Source organism: Strix uralensis, chromosome Z (genome assembly GCF_047716275.1).
Source record: "Strix uralensis isolate ZFMK-TIS-50842 chromosome Z, bStrUra1, whole genome shotgun sequence".
Classification (NCBI taxonomy): Eukaryota; Metazoa; Chordata; class Aves; order Strigiformes; family Strigidae; genus Strix; species Strix uralensis.
The window spans coordinates 35,300,648-35,324,655 of NC_134012.1; the positions used below are offsets into that span (position 1 = coordinate 35,300,648).

At 35.0% G+C, this 24,008-nt stretch overlaps 1 protein-coding gene across 3 annotated transcripts in view; it reads left to right on the forward strand.

Annotated features, from left to right (window-relative positions):
* The window catches only part of CCDC171 (coiled-coil domain containing 171), a 152,661-nt gene that overhangs the window by 67,579 nt on the left and 61,074 nt on the right, over nt 1–24,008 (forward strand). For all 3 annotated transcript variants that reach the window (XM_074857223.1, XM_074857222.1, XM_074857221.1), the window contains 4 exons: nt 3,035–3,261; nt 3,920–4,102; nt 5,779–5,964; nt 22,839–22,984. In XM_074857223.1, the coding sequence (XP_074713324.1) occupies nt 3,035–3,261; nt 3,920–4,102; nt 5,779–5,964; nt 22,839–22,984 (742 nt within the window). The remainder of the gene's footprint in view (nt 1–3,034; nt 3,262–3,919; nt 4,103–5,778; nt 5,965–22,838; nt 22,985–24,008) is intronic.

Sequence of the window (24,008 nt, forward strand, 5' to 3'; positions counted from 1 at the left end):
ATAGGTAATCTGAGAGGCATCTGCTCTCTTCAGATCTTGAAATAATGGCAGTTCCAGATTAGACTGTGCATCATGGGAGAGAGTAGGCACAAGAAGGTGCTATCTGGATCTACAGTATAGAATGGTTCAATTTCTTAAAAATTACTTCTAAAGATTACTAGCTTCTGAGGAACCATTTGAGGCAGTTGAAAGAAACCAAATTCAGATCACTCAGATAACACAGGAAACGTTGGGCTTTTGTGCACTGGTGAGGTTTATTTTTTATTGAGCTTTTAAAAGTGTTTCTGGTTTGACATTCATGATCATTTCCTTTCACACTGTCCATTAGTTTGGTTCTCATTCTAGCATGTCTTGGAGTGATCTATTAGCTTCAATTTGAATACAGGTTTATTAAAGTATTGGGGGTTTTTGGTTTGTTTTTTTGTAAGATTGTTTTTGTACAGAACCTGTACTTCAATAAACCAGAGAAAATAAAGGTCAAGCTTTTTAAGTACAGATATCAACTTTTACATACACAAAGCTTTTGAAGCTTAGCATGAAAATTTTAGTCTTGTGTAGTACTACCAAGTTCACCCTGCTGACTGTTCTGTTTCACAAAAACAGAGTAAACAAGAATTCTTTCTTTATCTGTCTGTGAAGTAGGATTTGTCACTTTTCATTGTCTTTTCTTTTGTTTGTTTAATGTCAGAATTGCTCTTTGTGATATACCTGTACTTGTGTTAATAAGTTCTTATACACATCACAGTGTACATCATTTAATGCTTTTATTGTAATTCCTTGATCTTTAGTGGGCAGGTGCTTAAAATGTATATACCTAAACCGTATATTCTCTTCCTAGTGATTATAGAAATAGTTACTTGTGGAATTGCATTATATTCTCATTTCATTTTTCAAAGCAGTCAGTAACTTGCATCAACGTATTTCTGTGTATTTACTCTAAACTGCTCTTCATAAAAAAAACAGCACAGGTGATGATTTGCTTTTTTATTCCCCATCTCAAGAAAGTGCCTTAAGTTGTGGATGCCGAACTGACCCAAATAATGGGAATCCTGGTTATGGAGCGGAATGATTGTTTCAAAATGCTACAACACAATTGCCTGAACTGTTGTTATTAATTTATTTTTAATACAGTTAAACTGGAGGTTCTAGACATAGCGAAACAGGCTGTCATCCTAGGTACTGCACATATAGAGAAATACTGTGTTTTCTGGCAGGCAAACAGTCTCGTGTAAAATGAGATACCAGGTGGAAATACTGGGAAAAAATGAAGTAACAGTACCTCATTGACAGTATCCTTGTTTTGATATTTACCAAAAATCATGGCAAAGGAGAAGTTTTTAGAAGGTTTTGGTGTCATCTTACGTGGAAGGCAGTACAAATGTTCTGGTTTTAATTTTAGGTTAATTTAAACATTCAAAGTAGTGAATGTGTCATGACTGGAGAAGAGAGATGGTCTTTGAAACTGAAAGACAGGTAGGACAGGATAATCTGTGATAAGAGTTAAAATATGAAGATATCTTTTATGTGATCAGTAATCACATCAGAGATCCAACATAAGGAAAAGAGAGGAGACTTGGCCAGTAGCATTTTCTTCTGGGTATGAAAATAAAAATTGGTTTTTTTATTTAAAATGATGTTTTATTAGTTGAAGTGAGAGATAAAAATGCTGGATAAGATTTTTAGCTTTAGACTTGAATATAAAGAGTGCAGTCTTAGACATGATGAAAAGACAAGTTTACTACTAGCTGGGATTATGGAGAACATGTATTCAAAAATGGTACTCAAGTACTGAAGTTGTTGGAGTGGTGGTATTTTGAAACCAAGCAGGAGTGTGACTCTGAAAAAAGAATATTTGACTTGATCATGTTCTTTTTTTTTGTTTGCTTACAGATAAGTTTCATCTCATATGTGTAAATGATACATTCTTTATGATGAGAAATGTGATCTAAAAATGTCAGTAATCATGTTTTGTTTGCTTTATCTTTGCAATGTATAAAAGGAAATTCTTTAACTTAAAAACGCTATGGTTATTTTCTTCTGTTTATACTCTTAAGTAAATATTTTAATTCACTGCAGCAACAGGAGATATGCTGTACTACTGAACGTAAATAAGCTCTTCCATTCTTGTCATCTTACACTGATGGTATCATAAGACAAGTAATGACAGATTAAGACCTGCCTAGCAGAGGGAAAACTAAATTACAAGACTTTTATTAAGGCATAAATAAACCTATTAACTGTTATCTGGAATACCAATTAGTGGAAGGAGCACTGACAATTTTATTTATCAACATTAAACACAATTATTAATTACAGACCTGACGAATCTAGCAGTAAGCAGGACATGTTGGGTGTGCTGGGGCCTTAAGTCCATTATATGAGAAGGATGATTACCAAAATCCTGTGGGGAAATAAGTAATTGTAGCTGTAAAATTTTAATTGCCTTGGAATAAGGTAAATTATATTCTCTTGTCTCAGAATATAAATAGTATGGCATTAAGGTACCAAGCCTCACTAATTTTCAACAGCAAATGATTTAGACATCTATAGAGAGGAGGGAAGAGGAGTCAGGAAACCCTCAGAAATTTGCATTGTAAATATTGCGATAAAGTAGTTTACCATGTGCTATCACATATGATATACTTGACCTGGCTTGCATTTGCTTGCATTTGTCTTAGATGTTTTCTGAATTACAGAATTAGAATACCCAAGAAAGACTTATAGTATAGTATTGGAGGAAAACATAAAAACAACTGGGAAATTATTCTTTGAGAAACAAATACTGTTCTTTAGAATCATGTCCTACTCTTCCATCCAAAGATTGATAGCAGTAGTGTTCATTGCTAAATATGGAATTTGTCCCATATGTCCCCAGTATGTCTCTGAGATATTCCTGTGAGCAAATTCTTCCGCTCTTTAATGGGAATTTCCTACTGAGTATTTTAAAGATGTTATTTGTTGTTTCTTTTCCACTGAAAAACCTCTGAAACTAATAACCTACTTGATGTTTCTTTTTTGTTGTTGCTTCTTAAAGATCCAAAGCCGTGGCTTTCTGAACACTTACTTGTAAGTGCAGCCAGGAACTCCTTCTCAAAACTTATGGACAAGCTGAATGTAATAATGGAGACTGTTCCACTAGACAGCAGCATGACCATTACTTATCAGGAGAAAGACTCCTTGGTACAGAGGCTGGCTCATGGACTTCATAAAATAAATACCCAGGCCCTGGAAGATGGATTGTGTGACAGACTACCCATTATGGTATGCATATTTATAGTGCTACTTTGTGTAAACAGTAGATTCCCAGCATAAGTGTTACAGTGAAATGCTCTTGATAGTACCGTTAATTTTGTTTCAGATTGTTTATGAGTCTGTTAGTTGAACTCAACTATATAGAGAGTCAGAAGTTGATTTGCAACACCCAAAAGCATTAGGGAATTAATAGATCTTTTCTTTTATTGTTGAAGAATTTTAAGAAGAGATTTGATGTTTCCAAGAAAAAGATATTTTTAAAGTTCTGTCAAAATTGTATTTGCTTTATGGGAACAAACTTGCTTTTGGCTTTAACTAAACATTAAGGTTTGCTTTTTTTTTCCCATTTTTCTCTGGCTTACTGTTCTATCTTTCAGTAGAGATAATCTTCTTTCCTTTAACCAAAATGAAAGGATAAGCTCTTTCTCACATAATCAGTCTTTTATGGTGGACCTTACATGAAAACAGGTACTTCCTTGAAAACAGAATTTTCAGTAACCCTCAACAGTAGATGAAACTGATTCACATTTTTCTACTTGTGTGTGTCCTTTAGAGATGGAGGACCGATGACAGCTTTGTCTAATTTGCTTGCGTATTAAATGCGATTGATTTTATTGTGAAAATGGCTCATTTTATAGCACATGATTTTGTTTCTGTTTACTAACAGAAATGCATAGCATCCTTGCAGAAGCAAATATTTGAATTTATACAAAGGCTTCATACAGCAGAGGTGGAACGCCGCTCACTGCGCCTAAAACTTGCAGAATTCAAATGGAATTTCAGTGAGATGAAGAGAGAAGCTGATAAAGCCCAGAGCCTTCAGGAGCAGTTAAATATGTTTAAGCAATCTGTAAGTATATTTGATCTAAAGGAGACTGCTTACAAGAGATCTTCCTTTTTACACATTTTTTGTGTTCTTTTGAAAAACAAATATAAAATCAGTCTGCTATTAACAGAATTTTCCAGAAGACTTGCCTTGTAAATGTCACTAAACTGTAAGTCAGGTGTATATAGAAGTATCTCCCTTCTTGGTTTGTAGAATGAGGTATTCTGTGTAAATTACATCTTTGGTCTTCAGCAATCCAGGTTTTCTTCCATATATTTAAAGTGTTGTGATTTATATACCCTAAAAGGATTTATATATTTCACTTCAACAGAGTAAAATCAGCTGGAATGAGGGCATCCAATAAGTATGTTCATGAGAAGTTACTAAAACATAAATGTATTGTTTTAAAATCTGCATGGATATTGCTGAATATTATGATAGACATTTTACTGCATCTTTGAGTATGGATTATGTCCTGAACTAGTCAGTTCAGTGCAAATTTTAGTATGGCTGTTTCCTTGAAGGAGTAACTTTATGGTAAGGGAAGAAAAAAGCCTTTTTTCTACATTCTCAGTAGCACATATGCACCAAATTCCTCTGACTCTTTTCTGTCACTGATCAATTTACTTAAACTCTAAGGGTTGACTAATGCGTAAACAGCATTGTCTGGCAGGAATGAGAAGAGACAACAAAAAGGTTCCTTAACCACTTGAAACCACAGTATATTGAGTAATGGACACCATGTTTGAGGAATTGATGCCAGTTTGTGGGTTTCTGCCCTGTCATACTCATGGAACTGTGCCTTCAGTCCTTATTGAAGGGGAAGAAACTTGTGTTGCTTTAGTATGCTGGAGGTTCACTGGACATCTTTCCTCCTGTGTGTATTTTCTATAGGTTGCATTCAGAATTGAGCTCACTTTTGAGCTATTTGAGAAAGTGAATGGTTAAGGATTCTTATACACGCTTTACAGGTGTACAGCGTAACTGAAACAGTCGTGTCTGAGCAGCATTTTCTGTAGCTGTGCTCAGTGTTGATCCTGAGGCCTAGTTGGCAGACCTGTCAGTGTGTCCCAACCAAAACATTTGCAGGAAGAGAATATTTAATAGATGATTTCACATCCATTCTCCTTCCTGTTCCTAGCTGGTAAAATGGGCTCTTTTTTACTCCAATAGACAACGTTGTATCTAATCATCTTCAGTTTTGTTCTTAATGGGTTTTATTCCCTTACAATTCTGGGACTGTTAGGTGAAATTGTCACATTTTAGATTGTTGTTCAAATGTAGATGATGATTTTCCTTGAAGAATTATTTCTTCTTTCTGGAACATTTTGGGGAGGGGAGGAGGAGTCCAGGAAGATGTTTACAGGGCTTAATAAGATATGCAGTGAAATGTGGAACATTAATCTGTATATTTCCTTCTAAATCTGATTCTTTATAACCTGGGGTGCTAATTTGAATAGAATAATGAGTGCATATGGTTTACAGTACCCAGAATACTTTTTTGAAAAAAATAGAAGGACTAAAGTTGTCTGCCGTTTTTTTGTTTGGTGATCTGTCTTCATGTTAAAAAACCTAAATAGTCATCTTTAGCATGCTTTTGTTTCAGAATTTGGTATGTTTGCAAGTGGAACTCTGAAAGTCAAGCATGTAAACAAGTGAATACAGTTACACAATCAAAACACATTTATTTCCCTTATCAGAAATTGATCACCCATGAGAGGTTTGAAAGTGCATGTGAAGAATTAAATAATGCATTACATCGGGAGCATCAGGCACAAGTGCTTTTGAATGAACAGGCGCAACAGCTACAGGAGTTAAATAATAAACTAGAATTGCACTCCAGTGAAGAAGCAGATAAAAACCAAGTCTTAAGTGAAACTGTAAAGGTAAGATGATTATCCTTCTGAAATAGGCACTGGAAATTTATATTTTTGTGAATAAGCCAAATCTTGCAGTTTTTGTGCAACTAAAATTATAGGAGTAAGTGCACATATACTACTCAGTCCACTGGAATTTTAGGGTACTCAGAAAACACTTTCGAGATGAAACTTCAAGCTATAACTTCCCCTTTCTGCTTTTTGGACTGAGCAGTGTACACCAGTATCTGTAATCTGTGAAGTGTCTGGATTTTACATGATACATGAGACAGCAGTTCTAGCTATCGTGAGGTGTTTGCAGGCTATAGGAAAAACGAAGGAAGAAGTACGGGAATACTTTGATTTTTGATAGAGCTCATAAGAGTATTTTAAAACCTGGATTAGCTGTTTCCTGAATATAGACTCAGGGTAGAGAATGCATTTGTCAGTTTGAAATATGCTAGGTGAAAGTAGAGAAAGACCTTTTTTTCATCAGGATTTAGAGTTTTCCCCAGACCTAACAAGTAATGAGGGAAAAGATGTTGGTACCAGAATCTCTGATAGCAAATCAAGGAGCTGAGAGGGACTAAGAGGTTGTGGATATCGAACATGTGAAGAGAAGAAGCCTTGTGATGGCAGGCCAGTAATGTGTGGTGACCTGAGCTCTGCAGCTTCTACTTACTTTTTATTTAAAGCAAGCTTTGCTGCTTGTGTCTGCTCTTCAGCCTTACTGCTGTCTTTCCACCTCCCAGTATTCTTCTGTGAATTGATAGCTGAGCAAAAGACACTGCTTCACTGATATTTTGAGAGAGAGAAGCACTTGCGATTCTGAGGAAGATTTAAGGAGGAAGTGATGAGAAATGTCAAGAGGCAGGAGGAGAACCAAAGAGATGCAAGTTACAAAACTAGTAGAAATGTCAAAAACGATTGTTGGGAATACAACGGCAAAAATGGATGTCAAGGAGAATGACTTGCAGCAGAGTTGAAGTTTGAAGTAATGTACAGTGGAGGAAACTGAAAGATGTTGTCGAATTTATTAAGGAGGGTTTTCATTAGCAGTATTATCTACTAAAAATGCCATACCTCACTAAGGGTGAAAGATGATGACATTTCCAATTTACCTGTTGGTTTTGGTTTTTTCTCCCTCCCAGTCCCCTAACTTTGGGTGTTTCTTTTCAGTGTAAGAATAAATTTGTCTAATGTTTAAGTCAGGTTGCTTAACACTATTGCTTTTTTGTTTCAGATGTAAATACAGTATACATAAGTCATTAGACTTGTGTTTGGTTTCTTTGGGAAATACTTGATTCGAGATTTTTAAATGGATATTAGTATCACAAAGAAGAGAAAGAATAGAAGACAGATGTTATTTGAAATCTTCATTAGGGTCACTCATGCATTAATGTATGGAATTTCACCATGGTGAAACATACCATTTGTCCAGAGGAAATGAAACAAAAAGTCAATTGTAGGCATTTAAAATATATGATGGAGTTTTAAACAGAACTGGATACTGAATTACTGGATACTGAATTAGATTTCACAGCGTGTGGTTTTTATAAATTAAAGGCTAGAATCAATTTTTCTGAGACAGCAGTGATCCTAAAATGCACCCTACTTCTGCAACCCCCTAGCAGTTGTGTTAGTCTGAAGAACTTGATTTAAGTCTGAAATGCTTGAGTGTAGCTGAAAGCTGTAAGGATACAATGCAATGTAATAATATAGCTGTTGTGATAGGATGGAGGCTAGGAAAGTTGACAAAACACTCCTTAGAGCTGAAACTTACCACTTACAGTTATACTGATTTGGTTTTCTAAATGTATTACTCCATAATTCTCAGTCCTTTCCATGGAGTTTTGAACCAAAATTAAGTTGTATACTTGCTGCCATGTACTGTCCCTAAACTTCAGTTTAAATACCAGAAGGTTGTTTGATGTCTCTTAATTCCTTCATGTTTACTATAATAGCACAAAATTGCGTTATGGTTGTAATGGCCTGTATCCGTGACTGTATCAAGGAAGGAAACAAGATCAATTGTGGTAGCATGGAGACACATGTTCATGATACTGTTTATTTGCTTTTTTTTATTATGTGTATATGATTTTATAATGTATACTTCCTAAATCATCATCTCACCTTCAACTTTTATCATTGTTTTTTACAGTTCCAAATCTGTGCTAAGTTCTTCCTAAATTCAGGTAGCAGTTTAACACAAGCTACTTTGATACCAAGGGGTAAAGGGACTCTTTATTTTTTTGAACTCTACACATTTGGATTTTTTAAATTTAAGAAACAGTCGTTCATAAGCTTTTCTTCTCCCACAGTTTACCACAAATCCCACTTTGTTCATGACAGGCAGAAATTGTGTCTGCCTTTGCCCTGGTGTTTTAACTGACAGACTTTTTTGTCTTGGCTAATTGGTTTTTGTGACTTCAAATGGGTTTTTTTGTAGCTCTTGTTTTGCAGTACAGTGAAACAATCTCATCTCTGTAATAATCAACCCTGACCTTGTAAAAAAGTGTTCTTAAAATTGCATAATCTTTTAAACTCTTAAATAGTACAGAAGTATGGAAGAAAATAACTGTTACACTGAAAAAATACAGTAGATAAAATATACCTCTATCTTCATCCTAAGATACAAAATAATCTATCAGTCTAGACTAAGTATATATAAAAAGTTGGAGAATTTGGTGGCGTACAAGTGATTTTGGATGGAATAGAGTGTCATGGAGTAAAAAAACTTACCTTGAATTCTTTATTCATAGTTTTTAAACAGGTAAGAAGGGGAAAAATAAAATATTAGATGCTTTTACTTTTGGTAAAGTAAACTTATTCACACTTCAGCAGCAGTCAGTAAGGAGATATTTTGGTATTCATGTACTTCCATAAAGTAGGCTTATTAAAGGAGTAATACTTAATTTCTTGGCTTTATCGGTTCAGATTTTAATCCTGTATATTTTTATCTTCTTAATGGCATATACCATAGAGACATCCAAGGTAGCCAATTACATTCAAGGTCAGCTGGAACTAAGCAACTCTTTTACACCACTTTTTTTATTAGATGAGGTAAATCAGTAGCTCTGATTCCCCTGTGTTTGAAGAGAAACTTTTACACAAATGCTAAACAGGCGTCTATAGCAGACATAATTTTTACTCCTTATACAAGCATGTCTTAAAAACATTTTTCTTCCTATTGACAGTCATTGAGTGTATATTTACCTCCTTTCAGATATGTTAGTACCTGAAATAAAAACAGTATCTTTTTAAGGTTTAATTTATGGAGCGCATCCTATAAATTGTTAATGAATAACTCTGTGTGCATTTCAAGTGCAATATATGTTAAATCATGTAACTTGCTACTGATCTGCCTCAAAATAGTCTTCAATACATGTTTTAGAAAAGGATACCTTAAATTTTGGGTTTATTTACTCTGCTGAGTTTAGTGAAGCTGCCATTGATTTATGACAGCATAAGCAAGAAAAGAATCTCATCCAAGTGCTTTGATAACACTCACAGAAAGATGTTTTTTGATGGGAAGGTTTAGAGTGTTTGTTTTCACTGGTTATTTCATTTAAATCATTACATGCATATTCTGTGTTCAGAAGGTGTAGTAGCCTTTGCTGAACAGACACATCTGAATTAATTAGATTCTGATGGAGATTGGGATTTCTAGGTTTGTTAGAAGTGGATATTTTCCCTGAGCAGGCTCTCTGTTCTTGGTGGGGATTTCGGGTGAAGGTGATACACAATTTGCTGCTTTTTGTTGCTTTTCCTCGTCATAGATTTATGGCCACATATTTTCCCTGAAAAATAATTTCAATTCTTTCTTTATACAATTTCTTTTATTAATACCATCACATACACTTTGCAAGTCACTTTAATAGTTGGCTATTTCTACAAATGATGCAGTATTCTAACTTTCAGAAAGGTTAAAAGGCCTCACTTATGTGAGGAAAGCAAAGTGATATTCATGCTTCTCAAATAGAACAGCAAAGATGAGGAGTCACTATAAGAACAGAAATGGGTTTTGGATTTTTTTTTAAACTCTCTGACATCTTGAATTGGAAAGACTGTTAGGAGTTGGGTCACTGAGGGATACTGTTGATTCCTTAAAACTTGTCACTTTGACAAGAAGTGGCATTTCTGTGCATTGTCCAGTTAAAGGCTGTTCTTTTAAGAAAACAGTATAGCTGATTGCCATTAGCATCTAACTTAATCAAGTTTAGCATGCTAAAGAGAAGTAAGCTCCCCTCTGAATAGGTGAGAAACAAAAATTCATAATTCATTAATTAAATGGGTTTTTTTAGATTCCATTCTCTCTGTGTTCTGAACGCTTAAATAATTTATAAAGTAGGTAAGAATGGATTAGCATTGCCATCTGCCCTATTCTTAGTCAAAAGAGGTCATATGTTTTCTTACTACAATAAATTACAGGTTAAACAGTTTTGTCATGTATTTCAGTTCGCGTTAACACTATTTGTAAAGTAAGTAAGCCTGCTCATTCCCCTTTTCTGTTACATAACTTCCACTGCTGATAACTTCTTAGATAAATAGTCTTCAAAGAGTTAGGTCAACTAAAGACTTGCCCTGGAGCTGGTCCTTTGTGCTTTCTTGTTTAAAGCTTGCAGTCATTGTACATGGAATTTAGGTCTATGGGAAGGGAGAGTCTTCCCATGCTTCCTTCTAGCAGCTGCTATCTTTACATAATAGGAGAGACACATAAAGAGCATTCTGTTGTGGACTGGACCTCAGACCTTCTCTTCACAGAAGGAAAGAGAAGACAACTCTGATGAAGTCTGCATTCTATAACTCAGTCTGGACTTCAGATATCTAAACTTAAACTTCACCTTAAATTTCTCTTTTCTGTGGTTTGTCCATGAAGTTAATTTGTTTAGTTGTCTTACTGTCTACTTTATTAACTTATTTTTTAAAATCACAAATTTGTGCATTAGATCTTCTCTTGGAGATAAATAATTGTACTCTATTCAGTTTAGCATTTTGAAGGCAGCTCTTTATGTTATGGTGCACAGCTCTCCTTGCTTTGCTTCTCTGGTTAGCCTCTAAGATTCAGGGTCCAAGGGTTGCCCTGTTCTTTTTCCACTTTAGAGATCACCTCATTAGGGATATTGATCCCTACATTTTCTTGCTGAACTAACTTATTTCCAGCCAGGTTGTTAGGTCTGTGTGTTTCCTTTGTTCTGTGCCTAGAACATTCATCAGTATCAGCATGAGTAGTCTGGGGGGACTGAGGTCAGTACATGGCCTTTAGAAAAGTATTGTATTTGCTCTGTAGTCATCAATGAAGCAACCAAGCGACGAGCAACCAAGTTGCTGAAGGTCTGCCTTAACTTTTCTGAGTCAGGATTTCTGGAAAATATGTAAGTAATGAGCAGAATAGGAGAAAGAATAAAGTTAAAATTTGTGGTTATGAACTAGTTATGTGTTTGCATTAGTTCAATACAACAATTCAAAATTTTGCAGTATGAGTCACACAAACATAATTTAATTAGAAACTCTTATTTTGAAAGGGTATTGGCATTACCATTGTGTTATTGTTTCATTCCTCTGCAGTTCCTCTTTTGTCCAGTTTTGCAAGTTGAATGTCAGTAATAGTTCTCTGTAATTTGAGCAATGTCAAGGTGTTACATTGGAATTTGAATGTTTTTTGTTATTTTTTAAGTTATCCTACTACAAAATATTTTATTGATTAGTACTAAGAATATTATTCAGGCTGGGTTTTGTCAGGCAAATTCTTTACTATCTTTGTATAGTAAGAAAATAATAAAGTAATCTTCAAAATTCATTCTATTTTACGTTGAGAGAAGAGTGAAAGGAATTGTCAGTTTGTTACATTTATGTTCAATCTCGTCAGGTATAAACATCTAATAAGAAAAGACATCCCTGATTTAGAAAAATTCATATTTTACTTTTAATGCGTCAAAGAGTTTAGGATAACTGAGGAAGATACTCTCAGTGTTACCACAATTTGCATGTAATTTAGACACTGAGAGAGAACACTGGAATAAGTCATGATTACATAACATCGCTTTATTTAGTCTTTGAAAGCTAATTATGAGCAGAAGTTCATTTCCAAGTAAGAATAGGTTTTCCCTTCTGTAGAAAATTATGAAGTAAGTTTGATCATGCTAGTCTGATTCAGTAGTTTGATTTCAACAATCATTTTACTAATCATGCACTTAAGTGCCCTTCTGGTAGTTTGCAGAGGAAGGCAAGTAACCAAGACAGGTAGAACTGTGCCCAGGAATAATGAAACTAGTGTGGAAAAAAACAGTCAGTAGTTTGGACTGCAAGTTACTTCTCAACAGATGGCTAAGACCTTGGGTTTTTTGTTCTAATAAATTAATGACTGGCACACAGTGAAATGTAGGATGCTTCAGTTGTCTCTTCACAGTGTAGTAACATTGCCTGTTTCAGAGAATACTTTTTATCTTGAGTCTATTTGCTGCACCATGCTATTAAGAAAAAAAATAAATTCTGACATTTGGTCAAAGATTAAATAAAGAAAAAGGAAAACTTTAACAAAGAAATAGCATGAACCATCACATTTTTATAGTTTTTTAAAAGTAACTTCCAGTATTTTCTGGATATTCCATTTGTAGGAACTATTTGCCTCCCTTGGGGGAGGGGGAGAGTAAATGGAACAATATCAGGATCTAAAAGCTTAATGGTTTTATAGCCGCATTGTAATTATACTAATAAACACCTCTGTCCATGACCTTGGAATTTATAGTGCAGTGAGAAAGATTTATTGACATGTAATTTGGAAGAAAAATGGGATTATTGTGTAATTACAGTGTGTGGTTATTAAGCATATGTACATACATACCATTTATCCCTGTTATTTTAAGACCTTCAACTACGTTTCAGTTTTCACTCAAAAATACAGAAAGGCTTCTTGGTAAATCCAGTGCCAGGGAGATCTTTGTTGTATTATTGGGTCAACTACAAAGTAACTTTGTTACCTTGAGATGTGTAGAGGGGATCAATAGATCTTTAAAACAGCATGTGATGTTTTTAAAGAAATGTTCTAAACCCTATTTTTCCTAGTAGTTTAGATATCAATGTGTAGGACTTTCTGCTATACAGGTTCTTGATATACAAGTGCTTTATACATAGATTTCCTTCTTGCTGCTGTTTATCTGGGATATCTCTAGGGCCCCATCATTTTTTCACTTTAGTCAGGTTTTCCCATGATCTCCCTTTCTATTTGTGTGAAGCTAACTCGGTAAAGGTATTCATATCTTCTTGTGAATCCATAGCTAACTCTCAAATACCTGTTGGAATATAATTAAGCATGTATCTAACTGGCATAAAGCTAAAGGAAGAGATGCATTCCTTTGCACTTCAAGTCCCCTTGCTTGGCTACATACGACGACAGCAGCCATACCTATCTTTCATGTAATTTGTTTTTTTAAATTTAATTTGGCACTCTATTTTCATTAGGTATTTGATGATTTTCAAGGACTGTTTTTTGCAAAATGTGTACAACTTTCAGCTTCCAAAATCTATAGCTATGCTATCTTTAATCATGGAGAGCATGGAAGGTCTTGAAGATTGTAGTAGGGTAAAACACACTCAAAACAGAAATTATTTTTCTATGTTGCCTAAATTTCTGTGTTGACTCTTCAATATGTATTTATGAAAAACCCACTGAAGTTGTTGTTGCTACGTGAATCTTTTTACTGTCTCATTTAGAAGGACTTTTAATTTCAAAAACTTTCTAGTTAAAGTAGACTGCCTTCATTGTTTGGATTTTTTTTTTGTCTGTGGACCATACAGTAAGTGATTTAAAAATTATGAATTCAGGATTCTCAATTCTAAGTAATAGTCCCAAGATTTTATTTATAAATAATACTTTGCCATTGTACAAGAAAATTTCTCAGGTGTGAGAATGAAGAAATAACTGTTCCTAAAAAAGTTAATGACAACTTACGAAAATAATTAGTTGTGTGGAATCACCCAGTGTGTTTGATAATAAGGTTTATATATTACTGTTGCTTCTGTAGGTGAGTGAAGCAGGTAATTTTCCAAGGTTTGTACAGTCATGATGCTATTTTATCTTATACTTAGAAAACATAACGAAAGTGAAAAATATGAATAATAATGCAATTTAACAGTTGCAGTGATTTATCACTGTCAGTGTTTACCGTGTCTGCTTCAGGATCCGTGTGTGCCATGCTCAGAAAAACACATTCCTTGTTTAAGGTTTGTGCACTTGGTTGGCACTTGTTATGACACAAAGCATATCCAGAGGGAAGGGAGACGCCCAATCAATATGCCTTTATAGCACTTTGATCTTGTTGAATATTGGTCTGTAATGTATCTTTGCTTTTTCAACAGAAAAATTTAGAAGTTGACTTTTATATTAGTTAAATTTTGTTTTACTGTATCGGTTCTTTCTGCTAAGATGACTACTCTCCAGTTTTTAATGAATGAAGGGATAGCAGTGACCTATATAAAAGAACAGACCTTTTAGTCTAAAATTACTTACCAATTCTTATTTTATTGAGGCTTTAAGCAATAAAAGGGATAAAGAGAACATGTATGCATGTTTGTCCTGCAGATACTTCATACAGCAGGATGTGGCTGGCATAATATTAAAATAAAATATGCATACACTAAACAATATTTGGGGCTGTGTGTGGAAACACATATACCTGAATACAAATGTATGGTATGGTCAGAGCTCTTCTGAAGAAGAACACAGTGTTTGAATGTAAACTCATAAATCTGCCAAAGCCCGTGTTAATGTTAGTGACATGTTAAAAAAAGATTCGTCCAGTTCATTAATTAAAGAAAATGAAAAACTCTTGCTGAAGCGAGATCAAAACTTCAGGTGGCATAAATTGACATACTTGGCATTGTCCATAACTGCTTAATGTGATGGCTCACACTAACGTGCTAGGGTCTGGTGGAGTTGTGCAGCAGTCTCTTCTCAGAAACCGCTGCAGAATGACCTGCAGCACTGAAAAAACTTAATTGGGACCACCAGTATATTGAGGTCATGGACAGTGTATTTTCTTACTCAGAACTGAACCTTAACTTCTCTTTAGAAAATTTCTTGAAACTATTCTAAAGACTCTTATGATTCCGATTTTTTTGAACCAGTATATGAAGTGGACACATAACAGCCAGTGTACCATAATACTTGTTTCTTAAGTTTAGTTCTGAAGCATAGTGCTGTGTGATTTAACCTCCCTGATGACTTTTTAATCTGTGTCCAGATTCCCACTGACTTCAAACTGTATGCCTTTTAAAATAAACAATGGAAATGAGACAGTGGTTATTTAATTTGTAGGTAATATTTCATTGTCATTGTTAGTAATTATATTGCTGTTGTTTCTCCTTCCTCCTGAATTATCTTAACTAATTGTTACGATTTAGAAATATTCCAAACAAATTGAGTGATTTGGATCCAGTGGTAGAGTATTTTTGAGAACAAAAAATAGTCTGTTCCTGGGTTTAGAAATGTCACTGGTAGTGCAAGATCGTTAAGACCAGTAGTACACGATCAGAGGCAGATGGTTTGAGCCCACTTACAATGAAATGCCAGAAACTGGTGCAATATGTTATGTCATCATAGATATCCAGCTAAATATTTCTGTTTATGTACGTGTGATATAGTAGCACTTGTAAACCACAGTAAAGATAAAGTCTAAGTTCTGTTTGTATCTTTATCTTGTACGCTGTCTGCTAATGTGCACAATTAGATAATGTATAGCAAAATTAAGCAACAGTATTGCAGATGTGTATAGCAGAGAGCAGCGTTAGAGGGCCATCAGAGTTTCTCTGTAAAGTTAGGTGCCTTTCTTACATAGAGGTTACATGAGAGAGTTATGAAAAGTTCTCTTTTGCAGTACCGGGTGTAAACCATCTTTATGAAATCTTGGAACTGTAACAACTGCAAGGCTGGGGGTCTGTCAGGTCAAAGAGAGTAACAGTGAAAAAAATAGGATTAATTATTTTCTGTGCACTTAAGTAACTGATCTAAAGATATGACACTGCCAAAGCACAGAAAAGCTGCTGCTCCTGCACGGCTGGACCTTGTCTAGTCTGCAGTCGCACAAGGTTAGGTATTGTGGTGGGAGAAGAATTTACTTTTCTAGGGAGAAAAAAGAAACTTCAGTCCGGAGTCAGTGATCATGTGCTCAGGCCACCACGCATGTGATTCCAAAAATTTATTCTCACTTAACATCAACGTTTTTTTCTAATACACTTAAAACTTACAGTGATAAAGACTGAGTTTTTCTAAAATTGTCTTTGTTCCATTAAGGTGGTATAATCCTTCTCTGTAGCTTTCCAGTAATAGTAACATAATTCACTTAGCTCAGAAGATGATAAAAATTTCTAGATTATCATGTGAATAAATTTTATTATGTACTTTAACATTTTCCAAAACACTGTTTAAAAGTAGGGCTTAATTATTATCTCTGATTGCATTAGTGTATGTCTGGAAGGCTCAGTGCATTTTGGTAGTCAAAAGGGTGTCCCTCAACTTTTTCAACTTCTATTTCTCTTCACATGCAGCAGTGTACTTAGCTAACACATTTTAACACTGATGCTTTTGTTTGCTAATACTAACAGTCCGTGAAGATCTAGCCTACATCTGGACAGTTTATATTTTGTGATGACTTCACATAAAATCTTTCAAAGTTTTGTTTATTTTTACTTGCTTTGAAGCTGAGTGACATGTGAACATAGGATGTTTTTTCTCAAAGAAGTGTTATTATGTGGAATTATTCAGGAATAGCTACAGTGTTGAAATTATTAAGCTCTTTTAATTCACAATAACTTTAAAGGATACACAGCTCCGTGACTTCATAAAGCATTTTCAGTCATCCTTTGCTAAACATTTTGAGCTAATGCAGTTGAAAAATGCATTCCTTTCTTGTTGATCAGAATAGGTTTTCTCTTGAGAAATAAGTTTGCATTGTAGCACAGAGATATTAAACCTAGCTTTAAGTCTGAGGCACTGTTATCCAGCCTGAACCACTGCAGGTAAAATGCTTGTGGTACCTAAACTTGCTTGGATGTCTGAATGCCATGCTTCAGTCAATAAATGAACTGTTGACTAGACATACATAGGTAATGCCATTCACTTTCACAATGTGAGTGCCTACAATTTTGAATGACTTTTGTAAGAAAAATATCTTGCAAGATGAAAACTTACGCATTCTCCCCATCCAATACATTGAGTGACTCTTGAATAAATTTTTATTGAAAGGTTCTCTAATACTTAAGTTCTAGATCTTGTAGAGTGTGTATCACAGCTGCTTTTTAAGCTACCTGAACCATCATTTAACTTACAATTGTCTTTAGATGATTGCTTGACTTTTTTTATCATAGCTAAAGTTCTCTGCTACTAGCATAGCTTGTGCTCCAATATTATGAGGGTTTCTTATACAAAATAATCACAAGGAAATGCATTTGACATTGTGTTAGAAATGTAAAAAAATGTATCCCTTCATTCACCAGTATTGTGTTGGTTATTTATTAAAATTATCGTGCTGGTTGGCATTATTGTTTTGCTTAGTAGACCCACTCCTGGTCTGTGACCTTATTACACAGGGCACTTTCAAAGACATGAAGAGCCATTTTGCACCTTGTTAGATACACTGTGATCTGTAAGCTGTGTTTAACTGCTTCCATGCTGCATCACATACTTCAGAGGAGTCATCAGGTATGTCCTTTCTCAGAGTGGCAGCATATGAAAAGATTGCTGCTGTCAGGATGAGGATCCAGTAGCAAAGAGGTTAAAAAAAAATCACTCTCTTTCTGCAGAGCAGATACAGCTTATTCTTGTGTCCTTTTGAGTACTCATATTTCTTTTCCTAGAGAAGTTTAAAGGGCATGTGAAAGCATTTGTTATTGAAGGGATGTCATGGGTGGTCAGCCTCAGGTTAGCTTTGCTTTGCAAGAGCAGAACAGCCACATGGAGTTCATCTCAAACTGTTTTAACACAGTACAGCAGACACTATGAAACACACAGTGAATCCAGAAATAGTATGTTGATATTATAGTTTGATTTCCAGTTGAGAACTGTAAATCCATCTTAGCTGTTGACACAGTTCTAAATGTATGTCTTAGATGTTGGGGGGTTTTTTATGTATTGATGAGAAGTCTGTTATGAATTTTTTTTTGCCATGGAACTTTTTTCCCTGAGATTTTTTAATCTATTTTGATAGAAGAAGTTTCATTTTGAGTTTTTCTTGATAATTAAGAATTCTTTTCAGAAAACATCCTGTGGAAATTCAGCTGTATGTTTTGAGCTAATGTAATTTGGTTTGCATTGCAGTCATGCACACTGAAAATGCAGTTGACATTAAATATTAATGTAACTTCCTGTACCTTTTGGACTTGGACCTTTTGAAGATACAAGACTTCTCCAGGTTATCTGTAGACTCTTTTGAGGGACACTCAGAGACCATCGTGCAGATTATATTTGCCAACAGGGATAATGGGAAGTGTGTTTCAACTGTTGAAGGAATGGATGCTGGCTAAACTTTGTGGGTTTTTTTTTCATCATGCAATTTTATTGGTTATGTGTGTAGGACAGTTTTTAGGATATATTCACTGTACAGATCTTTTTAAAAGTAATTTGCATCTAAATGGAAAAAATCTATATAAAGCTTCATCCTGAAGACAAAAACTTTAATTTCACAAATTACTTCATAATATACATACTGCAGTATATTTGCATATCTTGTAGTGCTGTGTTGTGTCTGCATAATTAAAATTAATTTAGTAAGCAGTTTGATCTGCTTTAGTTGATCTTGGAAAATATGCTCTCAGTATGTGTCACACATGCTTTGCATGAATTTAAACTGTGTGACTGTCATCGTTTGTCTAGAATGATTGTCCATCTGTTATGTTTTGAATAGAGTGGGTTTTTGTGTGTAAAGAATGACAATGTTAAACTCTTGATTTATTTTTGTAATTGGTTTTGAAGAAAGAGATTCCTTACTGCAGAGCCAGACTTTGTGGAAGGACCCAGCCAACAGATATGCAATGAGATTTTTCTTCAGTGCTATCAGTCAGTTGCTGTTCTCTCCAACAAATGGCTTTTCACGATCAGTTCATGGGGTAAAAAAGCCTAAATCTAAAATACCTCTATAAGGAACTCCTCCTAGGTATTCTGATATAAACTGAGCTGATCTGTGAGCTTTTGGTGGCCTGTAGAGGAAGGAGTGCAGTGATTTCTGGGTTAGCACCTGAATGCCTAAACATCTGAACTAAACAGATAACTGGCATTCTACAGAATGTCAGTAAATTGGAGTTGGGCTTCTAAGTTGGTTCAGAATCACTTGTGCTTGAAAGTGAAAGCTCAGCATCTTCACAGAACTATGTGCAGACACAGTAGGTTTTTAAAACCTTCATTCTTCTTATCATATTTAGCCTCAACTTTCTAACAATTGTAATTGTCCACAGAAAACACTTAAAGATAAATGCATTATCAGGTTTTGAAATTTTCTTATTTTTGTAAATACTAGGACCTGGGGGGCAAAATAAGGGCTATATTGTGGATTAAGTGAAATATCTCAAGGCTGTGCTTTTCTGATAACTGAACCTGAAGTGACCTTTCTCAGACACAATTACAGAGCTGTATGTTTTTCCTTTAATTTCATCAGGGGTTTAATTAGTATACAAATAAAACTTCCCTTATCTTCCTTTCTACCTAATTGGCTTGTCTTCGCTTATATATGAAGAATGTGAAAATGGGCTGTAATTAGGGTGACCGTGTTAACCTTTTTTTCTCAAATGTACTGTTGCCTAAAGGCCTCAAGGCCTAAAAACAGTGCTTTGGATTATTGCTTTGCAATCACTATGGCTCTCCCATAGGTTTTCTCATGAGCAGAAGGGCTTTGGGTGCTGCAGGTTCCCACTGCTTAACGGGATCTTCATTCTTCTCCCCACTAAATGTTTATTGATTATCTCAGTGCTCCACACTCAGCCTCCAACAGCTTAATATCAGGTGACAGTCAGGAGAGTTCTCCAAGTAATTAGAGTGGAGCATTGAGGGAACAATTAGGAGCAGAGTTATTAAACTTGATTTATCCTATTCTCTCCTGAACACTTTCTTGGATATCAGAACATCACACTTTCACAATCTACCCTGGCTGAGAAATTAGTGGCTAACCTGCTGCTTATCATTGTTGCCTTGCTGCCTTGAGGCACACCCTCTTGGTTTCAGTCACTCAGCTGGAAATATTAGAGTCCATAAAGTTTATCAAGGGTTTTAATTAGATCAATCTGAAGAAGGAAAAAAAGGGAGGCTTAGCAGCCATTACTTTAGAATATTCCACACTGTATTTGAGCAATTTCCAAGACTTGACTTTAACCCACAGTAGTAAGGAGTTTCAAGTGAATGCTGAAACTGCTTTTAGAGTGCTAAAATCAGTTTAGATTTTGCTTAGTTATTGCAGTATTATTGATAAAGTCTGAATACTTTGGAGATTTCTGTAAATAATGGTGAAAGTTTTGAATATAATAAAGCAGCTCTTCAGTGATATATTTGATTTAATTTCTATATTGCGTTGTCACCAAGATAGTGTGGATTTCTGGCCATGCCTCTCAAAGAGTTAGACTTCATGTTTTCATCCCTGTTACTGCCTCATTAATAGGTCTGTGCTTGCAATTGGTAAGCAAGATTGCTTAGCAGCTCCCAGAAGATTTTGACAACTAGTGGGTCTCCACCATTTGTGGTCAGTGATGAAAGATTTGTGCAGGAGCAGACAACTCTTGAGCCCCTGTAGAAGGATAGCTGTCTAATAAAATTGAAATAAATATGCATAGTTCCTATTATTCTGTCTTTCTTCACTCATTTAGACCACTAGAATCTTCGAGCCAGACTCTGTTCCAGCAGCCTCTATATCAGAAGTTGCTTGCATTATAATATTAGCAGAATTATCTATTCTGCGTCAGCCAGAGCTCAGTTCTGTGACTGCATCTTAAAAACAGATCTTTCAATCAGATGGAAAAATGGGGTGAACAGAGCATTGGCACCACAGATGATGTTCTCTGTTCAATAAATTTTGTTTGTCAAAAGATGGGAATGTGTGTGTAGCGGGACTCAACTTGGTTTTCAGAGCTGTTCCTCCATTCTGACTTAGCCTAAAACAAACAAACAGTAAACACAATAAATGGAAGAAATGTTCTTTGGTCTCAAAATAAAGACTGCTCCTTTTATTCTTACTAATCCACATCTGGTTTCTTGGAAATAACTTTTCTGAAAATTAGACAATTCACAAATTCAGCTGTTCAGACAGGGCTTTGATAGCTCCCGGTGGCATTAGGGTAGAATTTCTGAAAGCAACACTTTTGGTTTTGGATATCTTCATGCTAATAAGGCAGTGGAAGAATGACATCTGTATGTTTATCTCTTTCTAGGTGAAAAACAGCATTCTTCATTGAAAATAATGACATAAGAGGCAGAATAGAGGTATTCAACCTGCAGTAATTTGAGCAAGACTAATATTAGCATTTCTGGGGTTTAGAGTTTCTTAAATAAACTCCTGATTTTTTTCTTTTTCTTAAAGCAGTGATTAATCTCAGCCTGGATTTTGTAAATTGGTGAACATACAGCTCAGGTAGTGGTGCTATGCCTTTCAAATACAGTTGAAATAACTGCTTGCTTTTTTTGTCTTGAGAAATGTTTGAAGATAACAATCCACAGTTTTCAGTTTACTTTGCAGGATTATGCAGTTTTATGCTGTACTTTGTTATGTTCTAGAAATTTTCTCTAGCATATTGGTCTTCTAAGTGCTTTTGACACTTGGCTAGGTCTGAAGCTTCTTCAGATTAGTCGAGTTTTCAGTGCCCTCCATATTTTTATCCGTCTTTTGTATATACTGTTCTTAATACATATCCACAGCATAATACATATTCTCTGAGTTCCACAGTCCAGGTCAAGTAGTCCTGAGTACAGATTATGCAGAGCATTCTTAGAATTTAAGCAGAAAACATATCCATAAATTTTGAAAGCAAGGTGCAAGAGCTCAGTTTTGCAAGTGTGTACCCTTCTGTATCCTCCTATATCAGTTTAGAATCAGTCAGGGAATTTGTATTTTATAAAGAATCTTTATAGCCACCTACTATAATTTCTTTCTGAAAAGGCAATTAACAGCTGTAAGTAAAACATTTAGCAAACTATGAAATCACATTATTAATACTTCAGTCTGTAGAAATATTGATTTATCCCAGCAGAAAGGAGTAGCAACTAGCCAGATTCTGTATTAATTAGTTCTGTGTGCTATTTGTCATCTATTAGATTAATCTGAATTGATTTAAAGGATGCTGTGTTAATTCTAAGCCAGAGAGAAACATTAAAAAAATACACATACTATTTTGTATATTGAAAAAGTAATGTTAAAATAGTGAAAGCACCATAAAATAGCGATTTATTTGTAGCAAGAATTGCAGCAAAACTGCACTCAATGCACTAAGAGTATTAGATTCTTTTCGTTAATCCTGAAATTTCTGAATAGTGCAGAAGATTTAAATAAATGCTGTTTTGCTTATTCCCTTTCTTTGTGAGTTCTTTTTTTTAATGTTAATTTTAAAGTAAGTTTTGAGAATATTCTGTTCTTTTTAATGCTATACTCATGATTATTTCCACTGTGTTTAGATCTGGTATTCGTAAATATAGTACATGTAGCATAATATATGTATCTTCGTTATAAAACATGTTTGTACAAAGGCAATATACTAAAAACTCAGGGGTTCTGAGTTAATAATGTTTTTGCTAGAGAATTCGTAAAACCTTAGTATGTAATGGTCCAAATCTACTTCACAGTTACTCTGTTTTCTACTTTGTTTAATAGCCTATGGCATAAATTGTAGTTAATTATTTGGGCTGACAAGTAACTCTGCTTTTTGTCTGCTTGCAGAGACTCTCCGAGGCAAAGATGGAGCTGAGAAGAAAAGATCAATCTCTGTGTCAGCTCAATAGACTTCTTACCCAGCTGGAGCAGGACAAGCGTCGACTGAAAGAGAGCATCCATGATGCAGAGAGTGCCCTCTGCATGGCAGTGAAGTGAGCGCTGGGACCTTGGGGAGATCACTTAAAACGGACAAAAGATCAATTCTTACTTTCATGCACAGGGTTTTAGCCCTGGCTAATGTAATGCTAGAAAACAAAAGTACTTCTGTCTCTTTGAAATTCAGTGATAGTCTTCTAAAAAGAAAACTGTTAGTTCAAGATACTAGATGGTATGTTTTCTGTAGTTATCCCATTCTGGGTCCTGAAATAACATGGGCATTTTTGTTTGCCAATTATCTTACTGATTTGACAACATCTCTTTGGCAGATCTCTGATACTCAGTTTATTTAAGAAATGACTGCTTGTTTTCTCTATTTCCACATCATCTTTTTATAGAGAGATACAATTTTTTTTAATCATAAATGCAGAAACGTCAGCTAGGTGACAGGTGTTAGCTGCCAAAGAGGCTGAAACCCATTTGAACCTAGTCTTATCTGTGGAACAGATTAGATCTTTCAGCTGATTTCAGAGAGTTGTGAATTTAGACATAAAACCTATGTCTTTTTTATACCACAACCTGGAGAGGGGAAGGAAATGTTCAGGGACCAATCTTGAAAAAATTGGTAGTCAAAAGGTGTTCCAATGACTTGAATGAGATTATTACTAAACTCTTACAGTCATATAGTCAGATAAAAGATAAATCTTTGCAGACTCTGTTATCTGTTACTCTTATTGTAGTATGTATTTTAAATATTGTTGGTCCACGGCTAAGATTTTTAAAAAGTTTAATTTAAAATTAAAATTTCTCATTATACCCAGAATCCATTTGACCTCTGAAGAACAATAGCTTAGAAGCTTTAAGGGTTTTATGCACAAGTGAAATAATGTAATTAATATAGTTATCAGTGAAATGTTTAACAAGCTAATTAAAATGACAAATGTTATTTGGTATGAGTGTATTAAAGCAGATGTGACCTGAAGAAGGATTTGTTCTGGGAAGCTTGCTCCTTTTAACCCTGCCCCAACTTACTTTATGCACTCTAGTAAAGATCGCTCCCCGTGGCCCTTATATTCAGAA